Source organism: Micromys minutus (assembly GCF_963924665.1).
Source record: "Micromys minutus genome assembly, chromosome: 4".
NCBI lineage: Eukaryota > Metazoa > Chordata > Mammalia > Rodentia > Muridae > Micromys > Micromys minutus.
Window position 1 is genome coordinate 31,521,800 of NC_137973.1, and position 19,784 is coordinate 31,541,583.

Sequence of the window (19,784 nt, forward strand, 5' to 3'; positions counted from 1 at the left end):
ACCCTTACCTGGATGAAAGTACCCTTCCGCATCTATGTCCTGAACTTCTCAGTATGATAGGTGTCTGCACGTATTCTAGCTTGCTCTTTCTGTACAGTGACAAACACACTCTACATTCTCTGACTCCCCCAGTGAGTTGCTGAAATCAGAAAACCATCCCTGAGTGTAGAATAGTGAAAAAAGGAAAACATTTGAGTCGGAACACTTAATGTCTAAATCTCCCTGTCATCTAGCCATTTGATTTGGGGGCAATGTGTATCTAATCTTCCTGAGCATCACTTTTGTTTGTTTGTTTGTTTGTTTGTTTGTAAAATAAAATCTGGTTTGTGCTTGCAGTTATTAAAGAAGGCAATGCACTAAAGTATACTACATAGCATTTTCTCGTTAAAGTCGGTATCATACTACGTTTTCCCTCCACCACCCACTGTGTATGAACTTAGAGACGAGTCACATCACTTCTCTGAACCGCATCTAAATCTAGAAAGTAAAGTGATCAGAAAAAAAAAATGGTCCTTAAGAATCCTCTCCAGCTACAGTTCTATCCAGCCTTACATCCAGGCCTATTTTTCCTTCAAGCTCCGCCCAGGGGATCTGGCTGGATTTCTCGCTCTTACCACAGGATTCCCAAAGATGCTCCGGAGCTCTCTCCCTCTTAGACGAGTTAGCCTTTTCTTTTTTTAATTGGTTCCCGCAGCCTCCGCCTTACTCAATCATTTGCCTAAGGTGGCTCATGGGCCCACCCCTCTCCTCCCTCTCCGCCAGTGATTGGCATGGTATTTGGCTCGTCCCCGCCTGCTCTTGACTGACAGCTGGATCCCGGCACCGCCCTCAGTCTCCCGGCTCTCGCTCTCTGGGGTGGCTGGGACCGTTAGCTCGCCAGGCTGGCAGGTTCCGGGGCCCAGCTCCGCCAGCCGCCGGGATGGAGACGATGCGAGCACAGCGGCTGCAGCCTGGCGTAGGTGTCGGAGGGAGAGGCACTTTGCGATCACTGCGGCCCGGGGTGACCGGGGCCCCGACTAGCGCCGCCACACCCCCCGCGGGCCCGCCGCCCGCCCCACCGCCCCCCGCCCCGCCCCCGCCGCCGCTGCTTCTAGCTGGGGCCTCCGGGCTGCCCCTGCCCCCCGGCGCCGCGGGGAGCCCTGCGGTGCTGCGCGAGGCGGTGGAGGCGGTGGTGAGGAGCTTCGCCAAGCACACGCAGGGCTATGGTCGAGGTAAGTGTTGGGAACTGGCCTCCTGCGGGACACTCTAGACAGGAGCCTGGCTGGCTCCCACAACTCCCATCGTCCTCACAGTGGCTTCGCTTGGCGTCCAGCCCTTGCATGCATTTCCTTTTGGGGAGTTTCCTTCTGAATACACATACAAGCGTGCACGCGCGCGCGCGCGCATAGACACACACACACACACACACACACACACACACGCAGTGAGTTATTAATGCATTCTCCAGGGACTCGTTTTTTTTTTTTTCAGATGCAATTCTCTTTTCTTTCCAACTTTTTCTCTTGTCAACAGCAGAACTCCTGTAGGCTTAAGGTTTTAATGTCCTTCCTTTGAGAACCAGCCTCTATTGTGTGGGATCCTCTTCTTTATCTCAGACCCAGGATATTTCTCAACCCTGCCCTTCTCTGTCTTTCTCTGTCTCAGCAATTCCTGTGCTCCATCTTCTGAACCCCTGTACTTCATCTTCTGTACCCCGACTTTTTAGTTCATATTTATCCACCCCACCCCCACTATGAAATTTCCATCCCGACTTCAGATCTGCTGCAGAATTAGGTAGTGCTTTCAAAAGTCACTCACAATAATTGTTCCTTTGAATCTGTACCCACACCATTGAGGCCTGCCAGCTTCCTGTGACTTGCTGCCTTGCTTTAGTGTCTTAGTTTGGAGCCTCACAACTCAGGCCTCTGTCTGTCTGGCGCTGTGTTCCTGGCCCCAGCCCAGGAACTGAGGATAAATCTCAAGCCCTGGCTCACTCAATGCTAAATTCTGTGGAAACAAGCCAGGCAACAACCCTATTTTGCTTAGAAATTGCCAGTTTAAAAATGCCTAATTCCTGAGAAGAAGGATGTGAGGATTTTCTTTGTTGTTTTTGTTTAGGCAATGTTAACCAATTTCCTGTCAGAATCCTGGTTCTAAATTCATAGTTTAAACGACAAGGAACACTCAGTGAAGGGCGTGTGACTCAGACTTTAAGTCTGGGGTTTCCAAGACATCATTTCTGTTTCCTTAGTCAGGACCTCCTGGGTCTACAAGCTAGAGCGTCAGAAGAGTTGCACGTCCCCCTTTCTCTCCAGACTGTTGTCCTCCTTCCATCCCACTCTTTACTTCCTTCTGGAAGCTACAGTGAAAACAGCGAACAGGCTTCAGAGGCCCGTCAGTCCCTGCTCTATCTCTGGTCAAAGGGACTCATAACTTCCCTGAGCAAGTTTCTTCAAGGGTTGTGCACTGGGTTAAGATCTGCAACTGACAACAGTGTGGGCATTTGAAATGATTGCTAGCCCAGGTTTTCTGGTGATATCTTTCTTGAGAACATGGGTTATTTTCTTCTCCTCTTAAGTGTTTGTATCTCTGTGAACCGGAAGGTTTCAGTGAAGTCGGATGTTCGGACGCACTCTGCTGCATGTCTGATGGCTCATTTTCTCTAACCAGTGTGAATCCCATGCAAGCTGGGATACAAAGGGATGTGCTTCTGAAACTAGTGAGCCGATACAGCTTACTCTCCAGATCGGTTCCTATGTTTAACAAGGCTAATGATAGATATGTCCAGCTCCTTTTACCTCAGCTCTGAGGGACGCATTTTGCCTTGGGTGTAGTAGTAGCCAGAAGTAGCTACCCTTTGTCTGAAGAGTTCCTCTTGGAATCTTACAGGTACTTATCAACATGAGAGAGAAATGCACTCCTTCCTCACTTGTTTCTATGCCCTGAAGAGCCTCTGGTTTGGCTTCTAAACTGGGTGTCTGGAAAACCTTTTTAGTTTCCCAAGAAAGGACGAAGGAACAAAGGGATGGTGCTGACAAAGAACAACCAGGCTTCAGATTCTGTGGTGTGTCTCTCCCTCAGTCTCCCCACCTCCCACCACAGTCTTATTATTCTTGAGTTTCTCATTTCCAGTCTGGGTGTCCAGCCAGTGCTGTAGGAGAATTTGGCTTTCTGCTGATTTGGCTCCAAGTCCTTCACCACATGGAACCACTTACTCTGCTACAATTAATAGGCAAAGCCGCCCTTGGCATGTGCCTATGCACCCTTGTGACTGAAGGTATGATATTCCAGGGATGGCTCTGTTGCCCTGAATACAATTTACTTTGGTCTCTGCCCAGATCCCTCTTTCATCTGGGGATACCTTACATGCCATCTTCAATTTGCATCCTTCATCTTTTTCCTGAACTCTCAGCTCTCCCTTTCCTGTACTGACTTTTTACATTTATCTTTACCAGCACTGGGTCCCAACACAGACACAGACACAGACACACACATACATAGACACACACACAGACACACACACACAGACACACACACACACTTCTCTCCCCTCACCTGTAGGTTAGTTCCCACTCCCCTACCCATACCTGCTCAAAAGACACATACACACTAGTGTGTTGGCTCTTTTCTTTTATTTTGTTTTTTTTTGTTTGTTTTTTTTTTTTTTTGTTTTGTTTTTTTTTTGGGGGGGGGGGAAGCTCTTGGTATATAGCCCAGGTTAGTGTGGAACTTACTGTGTAGTTCAGACTTTTTAATTCATGGTGATTCCCCTGCCTCAGCTTCCCGTGTGCCATCATGCCTAGCTTGCTGTTGATTCTCAGCTCAGCTCACAGTATAAAGGACTGTGTGAGTGGGGACCTGGCCCTGTCACGCAGTGGCACTGTGATCTTGCCCATGTTGCTTACTGCTTTTTATGCTTTACCCGTTCCTTTTTCTTTTCTTTTAGCGGATGTTTACTGCTCACCAGATGCAGTGGTGAACAAGTCACATATTTAGTCTCCAGGTTGTCAGAGCCCAGTCTGCTTTAGAACATGGATTAATGCTATGGTAAAGCAAGGCAGTACAATCCGAAGGAGCTTATCTGGAGCCAAGCAAATTATTAGTTCCTAATCCCACTTTTGTCACTTCTGGTCTGTTCCTTAAGTTGTATCGGTTTTGCAAAATGGGTATTATAGTACTTGCCTTGAGTTTCAGATGTTTTTGTTTATAGGTGTTTTCCCTGCATGCATATCCGTGTACCATGTACATGCCTAGTGCCCACAATGGCTACAGGAGGGTGTTGGATCTCCAGGGACTGGAAATACAGATGCTCTTGGGGCACTGTGTGGATACTGGAAACTGAACCTGGGTCCTCTGGAAGAGCAGCAAGTGCTTTAAACCATTAAGACATCTCTCCAGCCCAAGAATATTTTCTGCTTAGCTACTTGTTGTCATTACACTCATAGACTAAATATCACTGGAGCTAAGCTGGCATAGGCATTTATAATTTTGGAAATATTGGATCAGACCTCTTGTTAATTTCTTGTGGCTGTCATCACAAAGAAATCTATTTTGTGCTGCTTTAAACAAAAGAAATGAAGCAAGTGTGGTACACATCTGTATTCTCACTTGGGAGATGAAGGTAGAAGGAGCAATGGGAATTCATGGCGATCTCTGTGTCATGGGGACTTCGAGGCCAACCTGGACTATGAGTTCTAACAAAATAGTGTGTGTTCTTCCACAGTTCTGCAGGCCAGACTTTAACATCAGCGTCACTGAGCAAATGCATATTAGCAGGATCCTGCCAGAAAGTCTAGCCTCCTTTGCCTTCTCCAGCTTCTGGCAGCAGCAACATTCCAGAGCCCTGGTCATGACCACCCCACCCCAGTATCTGCTTCTGTGAGGTCCCCTCCTCTTCTGTGTCTTGGCAGCTTTGAGATCCCCCTCACAGGTTTTTTGCTGTTTCTTCTTCCTTCCTTCGTTCCTTCCTTCCTTCCTTCCTTCCTTCGTTCCTTCCTTTCTTGAAACAGGCAGTACCTGTACCTGTACAGCTGTGTCGCTTTCACTAGCTTCAAACTCATAATATAGATCAGGCTAGTCTCGAACTCAGAGATCCCCTTGCCTCCGCCTCCTCGTGCCACTGGTATAATCCATGACTCCCTGAGTCAGAGTCTGTAAACACATCTGCAAAATCCTAGCCCCACAAGGTAGCTCCATGGGCTCCAGGGACTAAGGAAGCAGATGTTGGCAGGATGCATTATTTAGCTTTAGTAGATAGAGTCTCCACTGAAGTCACCGCTACTCCCCAGTGCTGGCCTTCAAAGACTGCTGTGCACCCTAGGCTATCTGTGATGTTCCAAAAACTGAAAAAGAAGATATTAGACAAAATTGTTAAGCACCTTTCCTATTTCCATAATTTCTCTGATGGACCTCTGCCAGCTTATTCTTGCAAACCTGAATGATCAGGGAAACCCCTCACCTCTCCGTGTCATTACCTAGGTACTGGCTTATAGCCCCTCCATCCTTACCACAAGATTGTCTTTATTCTTTTCCCTACCTATGCTGGTTTGGGTTTTGTTTGTTTTGTTTTGTTTTTTTTGAGGAAGGGTCTCATGTAGTCCTGGCTGGCCTCAAATGTGCAATTCCTTTGACTCAGCTTCCTCAGGCCTGAGATTACAGAAGTATGCTACCGCCTCTGGCCCTGGAGTTATTCTTTTATTATTACTATTGTTGCTCCTACGTTACCCCCCCTCATTCTCCCTGGAGCTTGGGAATTAAACCCAGAGCTAGCACTTCCTTCGGGCATGTTAGGCGAGCACCTTAGAATTGAACTATGTCTTCACTCTATACTTACTGTCTTTTTTAGGTCCATTTAATTAACACACATCTGTGTGTGTGTGTGTGTGTGTGTGTGTGTGTGTGTCTGTCTGTCTGTCTGTCTGTTCGTCCAAGACAGGGTTTCTCTGTGTAGTTCTGGCTGCCCTGGAACTCACTCTATAGGCCAAGCTATCCTCAAACTCAGAGATCCACCTGCCTCTGCCTGATGTCTTTATCCTTGGGAATAAATGATTTGTCACTAATATTTCATTCAGACAGTCATCTAGTGTTTTATTTCCTACAGGTAAAAACCAAAAAACAAATATTCCCTTTTGTGTTTGCAGCATCAGAGTGTAAGCATTTAAACATTCTTCACTAGTTTGGTCTTTATCTCAATTCAACATCTGTCAGTAACTTCCACAAAGCATTTGCATTTATCAAATATATTCTTTTCACAGCACTTCTTCAAATATCTTATATAAACCATTATGTCCAAGATTCCTTACTGAAAAACTGCTTTCAAAACAAAACAACCAAAACCAAAACCTGCTGGGCGGTGGTAGCACACGCCTTTAATCCCAACACCCGGGAGGCAGAGGCATATGGCTCTCTGAGTTCAGGGCCAGCGTGGTCTACACAGCAAGTTCCTGGACTGCCAGAGATACACAGAGAAATTCTGTCTTGAAAATCAAGCAACAAAACAAAATCCTACGGGCTGTTCACTTATACAAGTACAAACTCATACAATGCACACACATAGAAGTGATGGTAAGGGGCTGGAGAGATGGCTCAGCAGTTAAGAGCACTGACTGCTCTTCCAAAGGTCCTGAGTTCAATCCCCAACAATCATATGGTTACTCACAACCATCTGTAATGGGATCAGATGCCCTCTTCTGGTCTGTCTGAAAACAGTGTACTCACATAAAGTGAATAAATCTCTTTTAAAAAATTGTTTGTAAGTTTTAGGGGACTTGTGAAGCCCTTTGGAGCTCATTTATAGATTGGATCTTGGGTTATGTTTCCCAAGCTGGAAAGAACACTGGCCTTAGGATATCTAGATTCAGGCTGCAGTTCTATTGCAGGCTTTGGGCTACAAAGGCATCACTTAGGAGCATTTTCAAATGTAGATCACAATCAATTGCTTTAAAAAAAAAAAAAAAGAAAACAAAAGAAAAGAAAAAGCAGGGCTGGAGAGATTGCTTAGTGGTTAGAGCACTGACTGTTGTTCTTCCAGAGGTCCTGAGTTCAATTCCCAGCAACCACATGGTGGCTCACAACCATCTGGGGATCTGATTCCCTCTCTGCTGTGTCTGAAGACAGTTGACCGTGTACTCAAATACATAAAATAATAAATCTTTTTTTTTTTTTTAAAGAAAAAGGCAAACCAAACCCCAAACAAAACCACAAAACCCCTTGTCCCAGTTTCTGGGTTTATACTCAATATTGCCTAAATTAGCTTTTGAGGAGTCATGAAAGAATCGGCCCTGTGCTGTATGCCAGGGTCTGATTTAGCTGGATGTGGGAAGGCAAGAGCTTTTGAATAGGCCCTTCCCCGTGGTCACCTCCCCTTCTCTTCCATCCTATTTCCCCTGTTGTTTGTGAGTTAGGGGAGCTGTGGTTTGTCTCAAAGACAAGGGCTGAAAAAGTCTCAATTGAAAGAACAAAATGGCTGAGCCCTCTGGGCCAGAGTGACTTCTGAGAGTCTTGCTGCTTCGCTGGCCCAAGGACAGGAAAGAGAGCCCCTTCCTTTGACAGAATGACTCTGCCATGTCGGTGACATATAGGGTGTGAGATGAGGAAAGGGTTTCTGCTGCTTTCTGTATCGGCTGCTCTATGGGAATCCTCGTTTTAGTTTGCAGAGCAGGTAAGAGCAGATTTGCTGGCCAAGGCTGTGTGCTATTCTTCCCATCCCTAAAGACTGAGTTTTGCTTAGTGAACGTGTGTGGGTCAGATCCCTTCTTCAGAAGCAGACCATGCTCACAGCCTTGCCCTGTCCCCTCTAGGTCCACCACCACATTTGCACACAATCTAAGATTTCTGTTGCTGTCCCCGTCAGTGACTGAGCACGACAGACAGGGATGTTAATCCAGGCACGTGGGGGTAAGATAGGGGGCAAGACAGACATTGTGGATACAGAGCATTGTCAACATTTTAAAGCTTATTGATACTTTGAACATCTCATCAATACTGAGAGCTGATTTGCCTTAGTAATTAGTACAGAGTTGCAGAGTAGTTAGGGCCGTCCCAGAAATTAACAACTCTGTCCAGGGCTGAAGTGTGCAACTCTGGGTCCAGGGACTCAGTACTCTCTCTTGGATTCATAGGCACACACAGCCATACACAAGAATAATAAGCCTTTAAAATGAAAACTTTTAATCAAAAGCCAAAACTGAACTTATTTATTTATATGTGTGTGCATAATACAAGTTTATGGGTGTTTGTGTTATGACATTTGAGGAGGTCAGAGAATAATTCTATGGGTTCAGTTCTCTTCCATCTTTATGTGGATTTCAGGAATAGAACTAGATCACCAGGCTTAAGAAGGTCATCTTGGTGACCTCCACCCATCCATCCACCCACCCACCTACCCACCCACCCATCCATTAACTATCTATTTTATTCAAACTTAAACCAGCAACTTTTTAAAAAAGATTTACTTGTTTATTTTATGTATGTGAGTACACTGTAGCTGTCTTCAGACACACTAGAACAGGGCATCAGATTCCATAACAGATGGTTGTGAGCCACCATGTGGTTGCTGGGATTTGAACTCAGGACCTCTTGAAGAGCAGTCAGTGTTCTTAACTGCTGAGCCATCTCTCCAGCCCACCAGCAACTTTTAAAAGCAAACATTGCAGGGCGAGAGAAATGGATCAACAGACTCCGGTTTGGTTCCCAGCACCCACATGGTGGGTCTCAACCATCCAAATTCCAGTTCCAGGGGATCTGATGTGTACTTCTAACCCCAGCCAGCACCTCCCGTGTGTAGTGCTCAGGAACACATCCAGGGAAAACACTCATGTACATAAATATAAATAGAAGATAATTCTAACATTCTAATGCTCTAAATGGCTGAGCCATCTTTTCAGCCCCACAAAACAATTTTTAAATCGAACATTTTAACACAATATGATAAAAAAGAATATGTTGGGTTTGGAGCTGTTTGTAAACTATTATGTTTCTGTAAGATTTTTGTGTTAGACACAGGGCAGTTCATTACCTACTAGCGTCTCCAATCTGAGCAGAAGTGTCTCAGCGCTGTGGCATCACTAGGCTGCTGGGAAGCTGCAGGGTCCTCCACCAGTGGCATTGTCAGAAGCACTGTGGATTCATTGCACATTTGACTTTTAATTACTTTGGTTACAGCACATCCAGAAGCCTTTTTCTGTTCCCAGTTTCCCACTCTGCCATATAAGGTCATAACCCTATAGTTTAAGAGGCTAGGAAACAGAGCACTGTGGGGAAGGAGGAGGAAGAAGAAAAGGAGGGGGAAAGCCCAGCTTTGGCATGCTAATTTATTAGTCTATGTTTACCTCTTGCAGTGAATGTGGTGGAGGCCCTTCAGGAATTCTGGCAGATGAAGCAGTCTCGGGGTGCTGACTTGAAGAACGGGGCTCTGGTGGTGTACGAGATGGTCCCCTCCAACAGCCCTCCCTACGTCTGCTATGTTACTCTGCCTGGAGGGAGTTGCTTCGGGAGTTTCCAGGTAAGAGTCACGAGGCGGCAGTAGTGCTAATGAGGACTTTTATTACTGTGGCCACTAAGCTCTGCCTGATGTCACAGATATGAGGACTAACTCTGGGTGAATCCTTCCAGCCAGCACCTGAGGCTGTGAGCCCAAGAGGAGCCTCAATCAGCATCCATTGTTCCCCACAACTCAAACCCATTTCAGATTCAAGCAGTCATGGAGGCACTAGGGGTCAGCCTTTGCCTTAATCTAGCTTTCATGATCACCCTCCAACTTCTTGCCATTTCTTCTTTTTGAAATGTGTATGGGCATCTTGCTAGCTTCTGTGTCTGTGTGGCACATTTGAGGAGTGTCCAGATACCCTGGAACCAAAGTTCCAGACTGTTTTGAGCTGTCATGCGGGTGCTGGGACTCCAACCTGAGTCCTCTGTAAGAGCGTCCTGAGCTTCCAACCAACGAGCTATCTCCCCATAACTGGAATTACTACTCCTACTAGGTTTTTTTGAGACAGGGTTTTTCTGTGACAATCCTGGCTGTCCTGGAACTCGCTGTATAGACCAGGCTAGCCTCGAACTCAAGAGATCTGCTGGTCTCTGCTTCCCAAGTGTTGGGATTCAAGGCATGCTCCACAACACCTAGCTCTGATTTTATTATTGTTTTTTCACTATGTAGATATTTTATTTCATGGCAGCTGGGGCTCCCTCCTGGGCTGCTTCCTAGGTTCTGTATGGGCTGGTGGGGCCAGTACAGGTACTTCTTCTTGTCTAGCTTGGTTTCTGGGAAGATCTCCTTGAAGTCATCAATGGTCATCTGGTCAAAGGGAATTATGTTCCTCGTTTTCTCCAACTGCTTCTCATATTCCTGGATCCTGGCCTGAGATCCAGACATGAACTCAGCACAGTTCTTCACATCCTCCGTCTCCTCCCTGTACACCAGGGCTGTGTATTTATCCTCGGGCACAGGAATCTTCAGGGCATTGTACTTCTTTTCAAAATCATCCACCAAGCCAGCCTTGGCCACATTGGCCTGAAGTAAGCCCAGTCAATTGCTGGTGGTGGTCAGACAGACTAGCCAACCCGGTGTGGAGGGTCTCACCAGGACTTTAGGGTGTTTCCAGTTGTCTTCTGGATTTGGAGTATGATCTCCACAAAAGATATCCAATCAGTGGTTTTTAGAGCAAGTTTATGCCCAGCCATCTTGGGATATTTCACCTACCTCCAGAGGAGCACTATCTCCAGCAGCAAGGAACAGAAGTGTCTGATTTTATTTTTAATTACAGGTATATGTATGTGTCTGTGTCTGGGGGATGTGTTAGTAAGTGCCGGTACATTACAGTCTGAAGATGATAGTAAGCCCCTGGAGTTACAGGTGATGTGGGTTCTGTGCGTTTGAGAACTAAACTCAGGAAAAAGTTGGAGGATCCCAGAGGGGTGCCTCCAACAGGACACAGCCTTGTTTTAATCTTAAGTTACCTAGAATTCAGAGGCCCTTGCCTGACAAACTGGCTTTTGAGTAATTAGTTCATTGACAATTTAACTAGAGGCATTTTCCATGTCTTATGTCTATCTGCTGACTTCAGCAGCCTTCCCAGCTCTGCATTCAGTTTGCAAGGAGTAGTCATCTCCACCTCTTTAATGACTTCAGGATGCTGAGTCAAAATTATGTTTCCAAACACCGTGCCATTTTTCAGTAAAGCTTCAGAAACTGTGATGAATGCAACTGATTCATCCATAGTGTCCAAATGTCTTCTTCCTCAGTGGTGTCCTCCCTGTTCCTCCTCCTCCCTCCTCAGTGGAGTCCTCCCTGCTGTTCCTCCTCTCTCCTCAGTGTCCTCCCTGTTCCTCCTGCTCCCTCCTCAGTGAAGTCCTCCCTGCTATTTCTCTTCTCTCCTCAGCGGTATCCTCCCTGTTCTTCCTCCCTCCTCAGCAGTATCCTCCCTGTTCCTCCTCCCTCCTCAGTGGTGTCCTCCCTGTTCCTCCTTCCTCCTCAGTGGAGTCCTCCCTGTTCCTCCTCCCTCCTCAGCGGTGTCCTCCCTGTTCCTCCTCCCTCCTCAGTGGTATCCTCCCTGTTCCTCCTCCCTCCTCAGTGGAGTCCTCCCTGTTCCTCCTCCTTCCTCCTCAGTGGAGTCCTCCCTGTTCCTCCTCCTCCTTCCTCAGTGAAGTCCTCCCTGTTCTTCCTCCCTCCTCAGTGGTGTCTTCCCTGTTCCTCCTCCTCAGTGAAGTCCTCCCTGCTGTTCCTCCTCTCTCCTCAGTGGTATCCTCCCTGTTCCTCCTCCCTCCTTAGTGGAGTCCTCCCTGTTCCTCCTCCCTCCTTAGTGGTGTCCTCCCTGTTGCTCCTCCTCCTTCCTCAGTGAAGTCCTCCCTGCTGTTCCTCCTCCCTCCTCAGTGATGTCCTCCCTGTTCCTCCTTCCTCCTCAGTGGAGTCCTCTCTGCTGTCTTCCCCTCTTAGATGCACATATGTATATATTCTCACTCTTTCTCTCCTGCCCAGTTTTGCCCCACAAAAGCTGAGGCCCGGCGAAGTGCTGCAAAGATTGCATTAATGAACTCCGTGTTTAATGAGCATCCATCCCGAAGAATTACTGATGAGTTTATTGAGAAGAGTGTCTCAGAGGCCCTGGCATCTTTCAATGTAAGGAACTTGGAAATGGAAGGAGGGAGCATGGGGGATGGGAGAGGCAGGGAACCCGTGCATTTTTGTTCTTTTCTGTCTGTATTTCTTCTTTTCTTTTTAAGAAGTATTGTATTACTTTGTATATATGGGAGTACCACATACATGCAGTGCCTACAAGCCAGACGAGCACCAGGTCCCTGTAACTGGATTTATAGATGGTTCGGATCTGTGACGTGGGTGCTAGGGATTGAACCCTGGCCCTCTGGGGCAGTGGTCAGTGCTCTTAGTGACTAAGCCATGGCTCCAGCCCTTTTGTCTGCATTTTATTCTGTTTACTCTACCGATCTGTATGTGTTGTGTGCTCCAAGTCCGTCTTTAATTCTTTACCTGTGTTTTTATGCTTATTGATTTTTCTATATATTTCTTTGGTATCTTGATATTTTTAGTTGAGCTTTGTGGAATTCAGAGATAGGATAACCAGGACCATAGAGAGAGCCTTTCTCCAACAAACAAAAATAATAAGAACATTTTTTGTCAGCTGGGTGGTGGTAGTATACATCTTTAATCCTGGCGCGCAGGTGGGTCGCTGAGCTCAAGGCCAGACTGGTCTACAGGGTGAGTCCAGGACAGCCAGGGCTACACAGAGAAACTCTGTCTCAAAAAACAAATTAAAAAAAAAAAAAAAAAAGGCGGCTGGAGAGGTGGCTCAGTGGTTAAGAACACTGACTGCTCTTCCAGAGGTCCTGAGTTCAAATCCCAGCAACCACATGGTGGCTCACAACCATCTGTAATGGGATCTGATGCCTTCTTCTGGTGCGTCTGAAGATGGCTACAGTGTACTCATACACATAAAGTAAATTAATATTTAATAAAACAAACAAACAAAAGAACAACAACAACAAATAGAAGTAGAGAGAGAAGATACCCAAAATCAGTCTCTGGTCTCCACACATACAGACTCTATATGATTAAACTATTTATTTATATTTCAGTGTGGCAACTGAAAAATTTTAAACATAGGGGAGCTAGAAAAATGGCTCAGCAGTTAAGAGCACTTGCTGCTCTGTAGAAGGACCAGTGTTTGGGTCCCTATATCAGGTGGGCTGTCTATAACTCCAGCAACAAAGGGAAACTGCTACCTTCCTCTGACCTCTGTTGACATTTACACATGATACACAAACATGCACACATAAAAAAAAATCTTCAAAGATTAAATATGTGTCTCATGAAGAGCTGGAGGATGGGTTAGCAGGTAAAACAGTTGCCTTGCATGCAGGAGATGCTTATTTTGAACCCCAAAGCCCATTTAGAGTATGGTAGCTCTCAGGTATAGTTCAAGGGCTGGGGATCTCTAGGGCTCTTTGGCCACCCAGTGTAGCCAACCTGGTGAGCCTCAGGCTAAGCACCTTGTCTGACAGGAGGTGGTCAGTGTTCCTAAAGAATAGCACTAGCTCTGGCCTCCAATGAGCACACATGCACACATCCATACATGCACATGTGCACAAAAATGTGACTAATATCTATTGGATACTGCCAGTCAAAAAAAATAATTCTGATTGAAGATCTATTTGTCTTTTTCTTTCTTCTGTTACCAGGGTAACAGAGAAGAAGCCGACAACCCAAACACGGGGATTGGTGCCTTCAGATTTATGCTGGAATCTAACAAGGGCAAGTCAATGCTGGAATTCCAGGTACAGTTTCTCACATCCCTGGCTCTAATAATGCAGGACAGCCTGACACAGAAAGTTCAGTGCCACCTCCTAATCTTTACCTCCTTATTCAGAAGAAAAAAAAAAAAAAAAAAGCCACAGGGAGAGAAGGTGGTTAGATTTTACAATGTACAGTTACCTCTCTTTCCCCTTGTGGTACATACCAGAGTTGGTAATTATAGGTGCTTCCACAATATGATTTGTGCAAAGTCTCCCCTGTGATTCTGATGCAGTCTCCTAACTTAACATCACTATCCTGGTTGTATTAGTCAGGATTCTCTAGAGAAACAGACTGATAGGATGCATGTGCGCCCCACACACAGTTTAATTGAGTGGCTGATAGGCTGTGGTCTGACTCTTCCAACAATGACTCTCTTAGAATCCAGTATCTGTTCAGTTCATGAGGCTGGATGACTCAGCTGGTCTTCAGTACACACCAGAATCCCAAAGAAGTAGGCTGTAGTGCCGGTGTAATGGACTTGCTGGTGAGGGCACCAGCAAGCAGGCAAAGAGAACAAGATGCCTTTTTCATGGCCTTCATGGAGACTGCCATGAGGTGTGGCCCACACTTAAGGGGGTGCAGGTAGGGGTGTCTTCCCACCTCAAATGATCCAATCAAGATAAATCCCTCACAGGTGTACCCAGCAGCTTGGGTTTTAGTTAGTTCCATATCAGGTCGACAACAAAAAATGGCCTTCACACTGGCATTTCCTCACGTCTTCCCTCAGGAGCTGATGACAGTCTTTCAGCTGCTGCACTGGAATGGCAGCCTTAAGGCCATGAGGGAGAGACAGTGCTCTCGACAGGTAAGAGTCACCTGTGGGAGGAGGGCAGGAGAGCAGCTTGGAGATGTTAAATGGTTGCCAGGCCGGGACTACTGAAGGCCTTATTAACTTTGCTCTTGTATTCTTTTTGTTTTTGAAGACAGGGTTTCTCTGTGTAGCTCTGGCTGTCCTGAAACTCACCCTGTAGTGAGTAGCTGGCTTTGAACCTGTCTCTCTGCCTTCTGCAGGCACCCAGCCTGCTCTTGTATTCTTTGCTTTTTGAATGTCACTGTGCTCCTTTTGCTTTGTTTCCCTGCCGTAACGTTTCCCTTAAGAAACTCTTTGGCTGGGCTGGAGAGATGGCTCAGCCGTTAAAGGCTAGGCTCACAACCAAAAATATAAGATACTCTTAGGCTAAGCTGGGCTTGGTAGCTCACACCTTTAATTCCAGCTCTTAGGAGGCAGTGGCAGGCAGATCTGAGTTCTAGCTAGCTCCACACCAGGTAGTGCTACACAGTGAGACCCTGTCTCAAAACAAAATAAAACAAACAAATAAAAAGCCCTGTCTTTCTGTCCTCTGTTTCCTGGCTGCTGACATGAACTAGTCTGCTCAGCTATGCCTCTCTTCTAAGACAGGCTGATAACTCTAAAACTTATCACCTTCTAAGTGTCTGTCTTTTTTTTTTAAGGTGTATTTATTTATTATATGTAAGTACACTGTAGCTGTCCTCAGACACACCAGAAGAGGGCATCAGGTCTCATTTCAGATGGTTGTGAGCCACCACGTGGTTGCTGGGATTTGAACTCAGGACCTTGGGAAGAGCAATTAGTGCTCTTAACTGCTGAGCCATCTGTCCAGAACTCTGAGTGTCTTTCTAAAAACTTAGGAAGGACCAAGTCTATCACACTAATTGTGGATCAGTCTCCATCGTTTCATAGAACCTTTCCATTCCTTCTAAAACAAGAAGCTAGTTAGAGCACAAGAGATAAAATAGTAATTGCATTTTAACATAATTTTGTCAAGTTATGAGCCTTCCTACAGACACTTGGGCAAGGGGCCAGTGGTGACTTGAGACAGTGTACTTCGTCTATAGAAAAAGTATCAGAATGGCCAGGGCTACACAGAGAAATCCTTTCTCCACCCAACCAACCAACCAAACAAACAAGGAGGTCTTCACACATTTAGGAAATTTTATTCTGTTTTAAAAGATGGCCACATTTTCCACCACAGTTAAACACCTTCGGCATGCTGCTGGGGTACTGGAAGGTGTGACCTGTCCCTGAGACCAGAGCTCTGGCTGCTCTGAACTTCACTGTGCTTTCCACAGCAGAGCCCTGTGCTTCTCTGATCTGTGCATGTATTCAACCTCCTGCCCCACCAACTTCCGGTTTACTTAAACTCTTTATAGAACATATGTGCTAACTTTGGGTCAGACATCAAGGCTAAGTTCCACTGGGGTCACTGTGCTATGGTGTGTCACATGCATTTTTACCTTCCCAGTGATCTTTGCCTTCCTCTCTAACCAGGAGGTGTTGGCTCATTATTCACATCGGGCCCTGGATGACGATATTCGCCACCAAATGGCTTTGGACTGGGTGAGCCGGGAACAGAGTGTGCCAGGGGCACTGTCAAGAGAGCTGGCGTCCACTGAACGGGAGCTCGATGAAGCCCGGCTGGCAGGAAAGGAGCTGCGCTTCCACAAGGAGAAGAAAGATATTCTCATGCTGGCTGCTGGGCAGTTGGGTAACATGCATTCTTCCAGCTGCTAAGCATCTACCCTCAACTCCCCATGGCTCTTCGGGCCCTTTTTTTGTATGTTTCCTTTTTAAGACATAGGATGATGATTTCTGTATATACTTTCTCAATTTTATACTTTAAAATATAGATATATATGTATAAATTCTACACCTGGCTTTCTATTTGCTAAGAGATCCCTTTTCTAACTTCCACTTTGGGGATGTAGTTACCGTTTAAATATCACTGTTCCATCTTAGAATATGGTTGACTCTTAAATATTCAGATTAAGTCATTAACATGTACAATTTACTAAGAGTTCATGGCTCTTTGTTTTAAGACAGCAGACAGGTGCGTGATGACTCATGGCTCTGATCTCTACACTCAGGAGTCCGAGGCAGTATTGCTGTGAATATGAAGCCAGCCTGGGCTCCACAGTAAGTTCCAGGTCAGCACGGGCTACAGTGTGTAAGGTCCTGTCTCAGACCCTCTCCTCCCACATATGAAACCACCATGGTTATAAGGAGCGTGCGCTCCACCTCCCTCATATTCTTGGTTTCTGCTCGACTAAAATAGATTGCGAGTGTCAGGTTTTTGTTTAAAGTGACCTTCCAGTACACCTCTCTTGCCCACTGTCCTTCTTCATTGCCTGTAAGTGCTCCTTCATTTGGGGGCTTTCCTACCTTATCCAGAAGGAGACCTGGCTTCTTTTGTGTTGTGAGACATCTTATTGTGGCCTGGAACTCATCATATAGACTAAGAGGACATCATACTTGTGTTTGTATCTTGCTGAGATCATAGGCATGGGACACCATGCCTGGCCTGGTTTTTATTTTAAAGTCACTCCTAAGAAACTGCCTAAAAACAAGAGAATTACACACCCAACTCATATAGGGGTGGGTAGGTGGCAGTACTTAAGCTGCTTCTGGGCTTATCTACCCCTGCTAATGGTCTAGATTTCTGGATGTGAGAAGAGGGTAAGGGTTGGGGCTGCTTGCCTTTCACCGTTCCCTGGAGTCACTTCTCTTACTCACCAAACTTAATAGACAGACAGACAGACAGACAGACAGACAGACAGACAGACACACACACACACACACACACAATTTCCATTTTGTTTATGTAGCCCAGGCTGGCCTCAAACTCCTTGTAGCTGAGAATGACCCTGAACTCCAGACCTTCTGCATCAGCCTCTTACATGCTTTGATTACAGTTAACAACACCTCAGCTGCCTTAATTCTTCCTTCAGTGATAAGAAGCATTTTGTTCTTTAGAAACTATAGCTGGTTCTGTTCAGAGAGAACCATGTTGTCCACTGAGCTGTGCTGTTTACTCTAAAATGTACACACCTTGGAATCTCATTTTCTGCTTCTTCCTTCCTCTGCACATTGGCTGTGAGAACACGGGTAGATGAAGCTTGGATTAGAGTGTGGTTCTTAAGCACAACAGGTTAGTTGTGTGTGAAGAGAAAACTGACCAGGAGCACAGGCTGACTCTGTACTTTTGGAGAATTTTATGTAGTAAGCTCAATTTCTCTTTTTTCTGTAGTCTCTGCTATATTGTATTATTGTTGAGTGCACTTTCTGTCAAGTTGGGACAGTTAATGCTACTATAATTCGACTTACCATTTGACAGATGTAGTTTGATTTTAGATTAGGAGCTGGGTCTGAAGGTGTAGCTCTGTAATCTTAGATACAAAGGAGGCTAAGGCAAGATGGAAAACTCATGGTCCATACCAGCTAGAGAGAGTTCAGGGGCAACCTGGGTAACTTAGCAAGACTGTCTCAAAAATATGAAGTAAAAACAGGGCTTAGTAAAGAGAGTCTGCCTGGCATGGGAGGCCTGGATTTAATCTCTACTGCCAAAAGGGTAGGGAGGGAGTGAGAGATTTGGCAAGAAGAGGGGAAGGGAGCAGGGTTAGTTAGATCAGCTCACTGGGTTGGAACAAGGTGAAATCATCTTTGTGACAAGGACACACAGGATCAGGGTAGGGTGTCCAGTTAGAACAGTGTCAGTGCTTGGAGAAGGGTTCTTTCATTCCTTTAGTTGGCCCTGCCTCTGTTTCATAAAACAGACTGGGTTGAAACAGAGGCTCCTGCATTACCTGTTGTGTCTGTTTTAAATTGATATCCTCCAGTTTTTCCTGGGCTCCTTTCTTTGTGTAAGATGTGTTAAGGGTTATCAGTTTGGGAAAGACTTGTCCTTGTATTTCCTGGAATTATTCTTTCTTCTCAAAAACCCAAGACTCCAAAGAACATGAGAAAAATTGTTCTGTCCACTTTTGATGTTGAAGAGTTTAGTTATCCTTTTGGTATTTCTATGTATTTTCTATGTAAAATTTTACACAATTAAAAGTGTTTTTTTGTCTAGTAAGCCAGAATGACTTTTTATTTTCCTATGACAGGATCTTGTGTAGCCAAGGCTGGCTTCCAAATTGTTTTGTAGTCAAAGCTCGCCTTGAATACTTTATCCTTCTAACTCTGCTTCCCAGGTCGGAGCTATGTGCCTGTAAAATGGCTATTCCTGGTTGTCAACTTGACTGTATCTGGAATAAACCACAATCTAGAATTGGAAGGCTCACCTGTGATCCAAATCTTGAGGCTGAGAGTTACAAGTTTCTGACCCAGATCTTAGCATGGAGATCTTGAGGCACAGGTGGCTATGAATCCTAGTAGACTTTAAGGCTAGGAGATCTCTGAGTTCTAGGTCATCTGGAACAAAGCAAGTCCCAGATCTAGGCATGGTGGTACACACCTTTAATCTGGGCCACACCTGCTAGAAGCCTACATAAGGACATTGGAAGAAGGAAGATTCAATCTTTGAATGATTGCCTTGTGGATCTGTCAAAACTAGGTCCTTGGACTTCCATTCACAGCTGCTGCTGACCATAGTTGGGGAGTTGGATTACAAACTATAAGTCATCATAACAAATTCCCTTATTATATAGAGACTACCCAAATTTCTGTGACTCTAGAGATCCTTGACTAATACAGAAGTTGGTGCTGGAAGTGGTTCTAGAGGAGAAGAAATATAAAGATGAATCTTTTAAGAATCTGGAATTGTGAACTGGAAGGATGGCTCTGCGGTTAAGAGAGAATACTGTCTATTCTTCCAGAGGTCCTGAGTTCAAGTCCCAACAATCACATAGTGGCTTACAACCCTCTGTAACGGGAACTGATGCCCTCTTCTGATGTGTCTGAAAACAAATACAGTGTACTCATATACATAAAATAAATCTTTAAAAAGAGATTCAGGGAAATTGCAATGCTATAGTGGATATGTTGTGTAAAACGTAATCCTCCACAATGGGAAGGCCCAGAAGATATGCCCTTCATTAATCCTATAAGACACAAACTGGTGAGAGGGGCATCGGCACATTTGAAGGGTTTTGTTCTCACCCTTTTCCTTGAGCTGACCTTAGGGCTGAAGATAGATGAATTAAATGCAGTGGGTTTGACTGTGCCCCATGGTAACAAGGCCTAGGTACAGCATTGAATCAC

The 19,784-nt window shown here is 45.5% G+C and overlaps 1 protein-coding gene and 1 pseudogene across 2 annotated transcripts; one reads left to right on the plus strand and one right to left on the minus strand.

Moving 5' to 3' along the window:
• The first annotated feature begins 856 nt into the window (after positions 1 to 856).
• On the plus strand, positions 857 to 18,621 carry LIX1L (limb and CNS expressed 1 like). Its single transcript, XM_080915174.1, has 6 exons — positions 857 to 1,211; positions 9,318 to 9,481; positions 11,954 to 12,094; positions 13,672 to 13,767; positions 14,514 to 14,591; positions 16,077 to 18,621. Exons 1-6 carry the CDS (start codon positions 920 to 922, stop codon positions 16,317 to 16,319), a joined length of 1,014 nt encoding a protein of 337 aa, XP_080771300.1. The 5' UTR covers positions 857 to 919; the 3' UTR covers positions 16,320 to 18,621.
• On the minus strand, positions 9,713 to 10,659 carry LOC308419566 (ATP synthase subunit d, mitochondrial-like; annotated as a pseudogene). Its single transcript has 2 exons — positions 10,129 to 10,659; positions 9,713 to 9,825 (listed from the first exon to the last, which is right to left on the minus strand). The product of its transcript is annotated as an ATP synthase subunit d, mitochondrial-like (transcript).
• Positions 18,622 to 19,784: the final 1,163 nt, after the last annotated feature.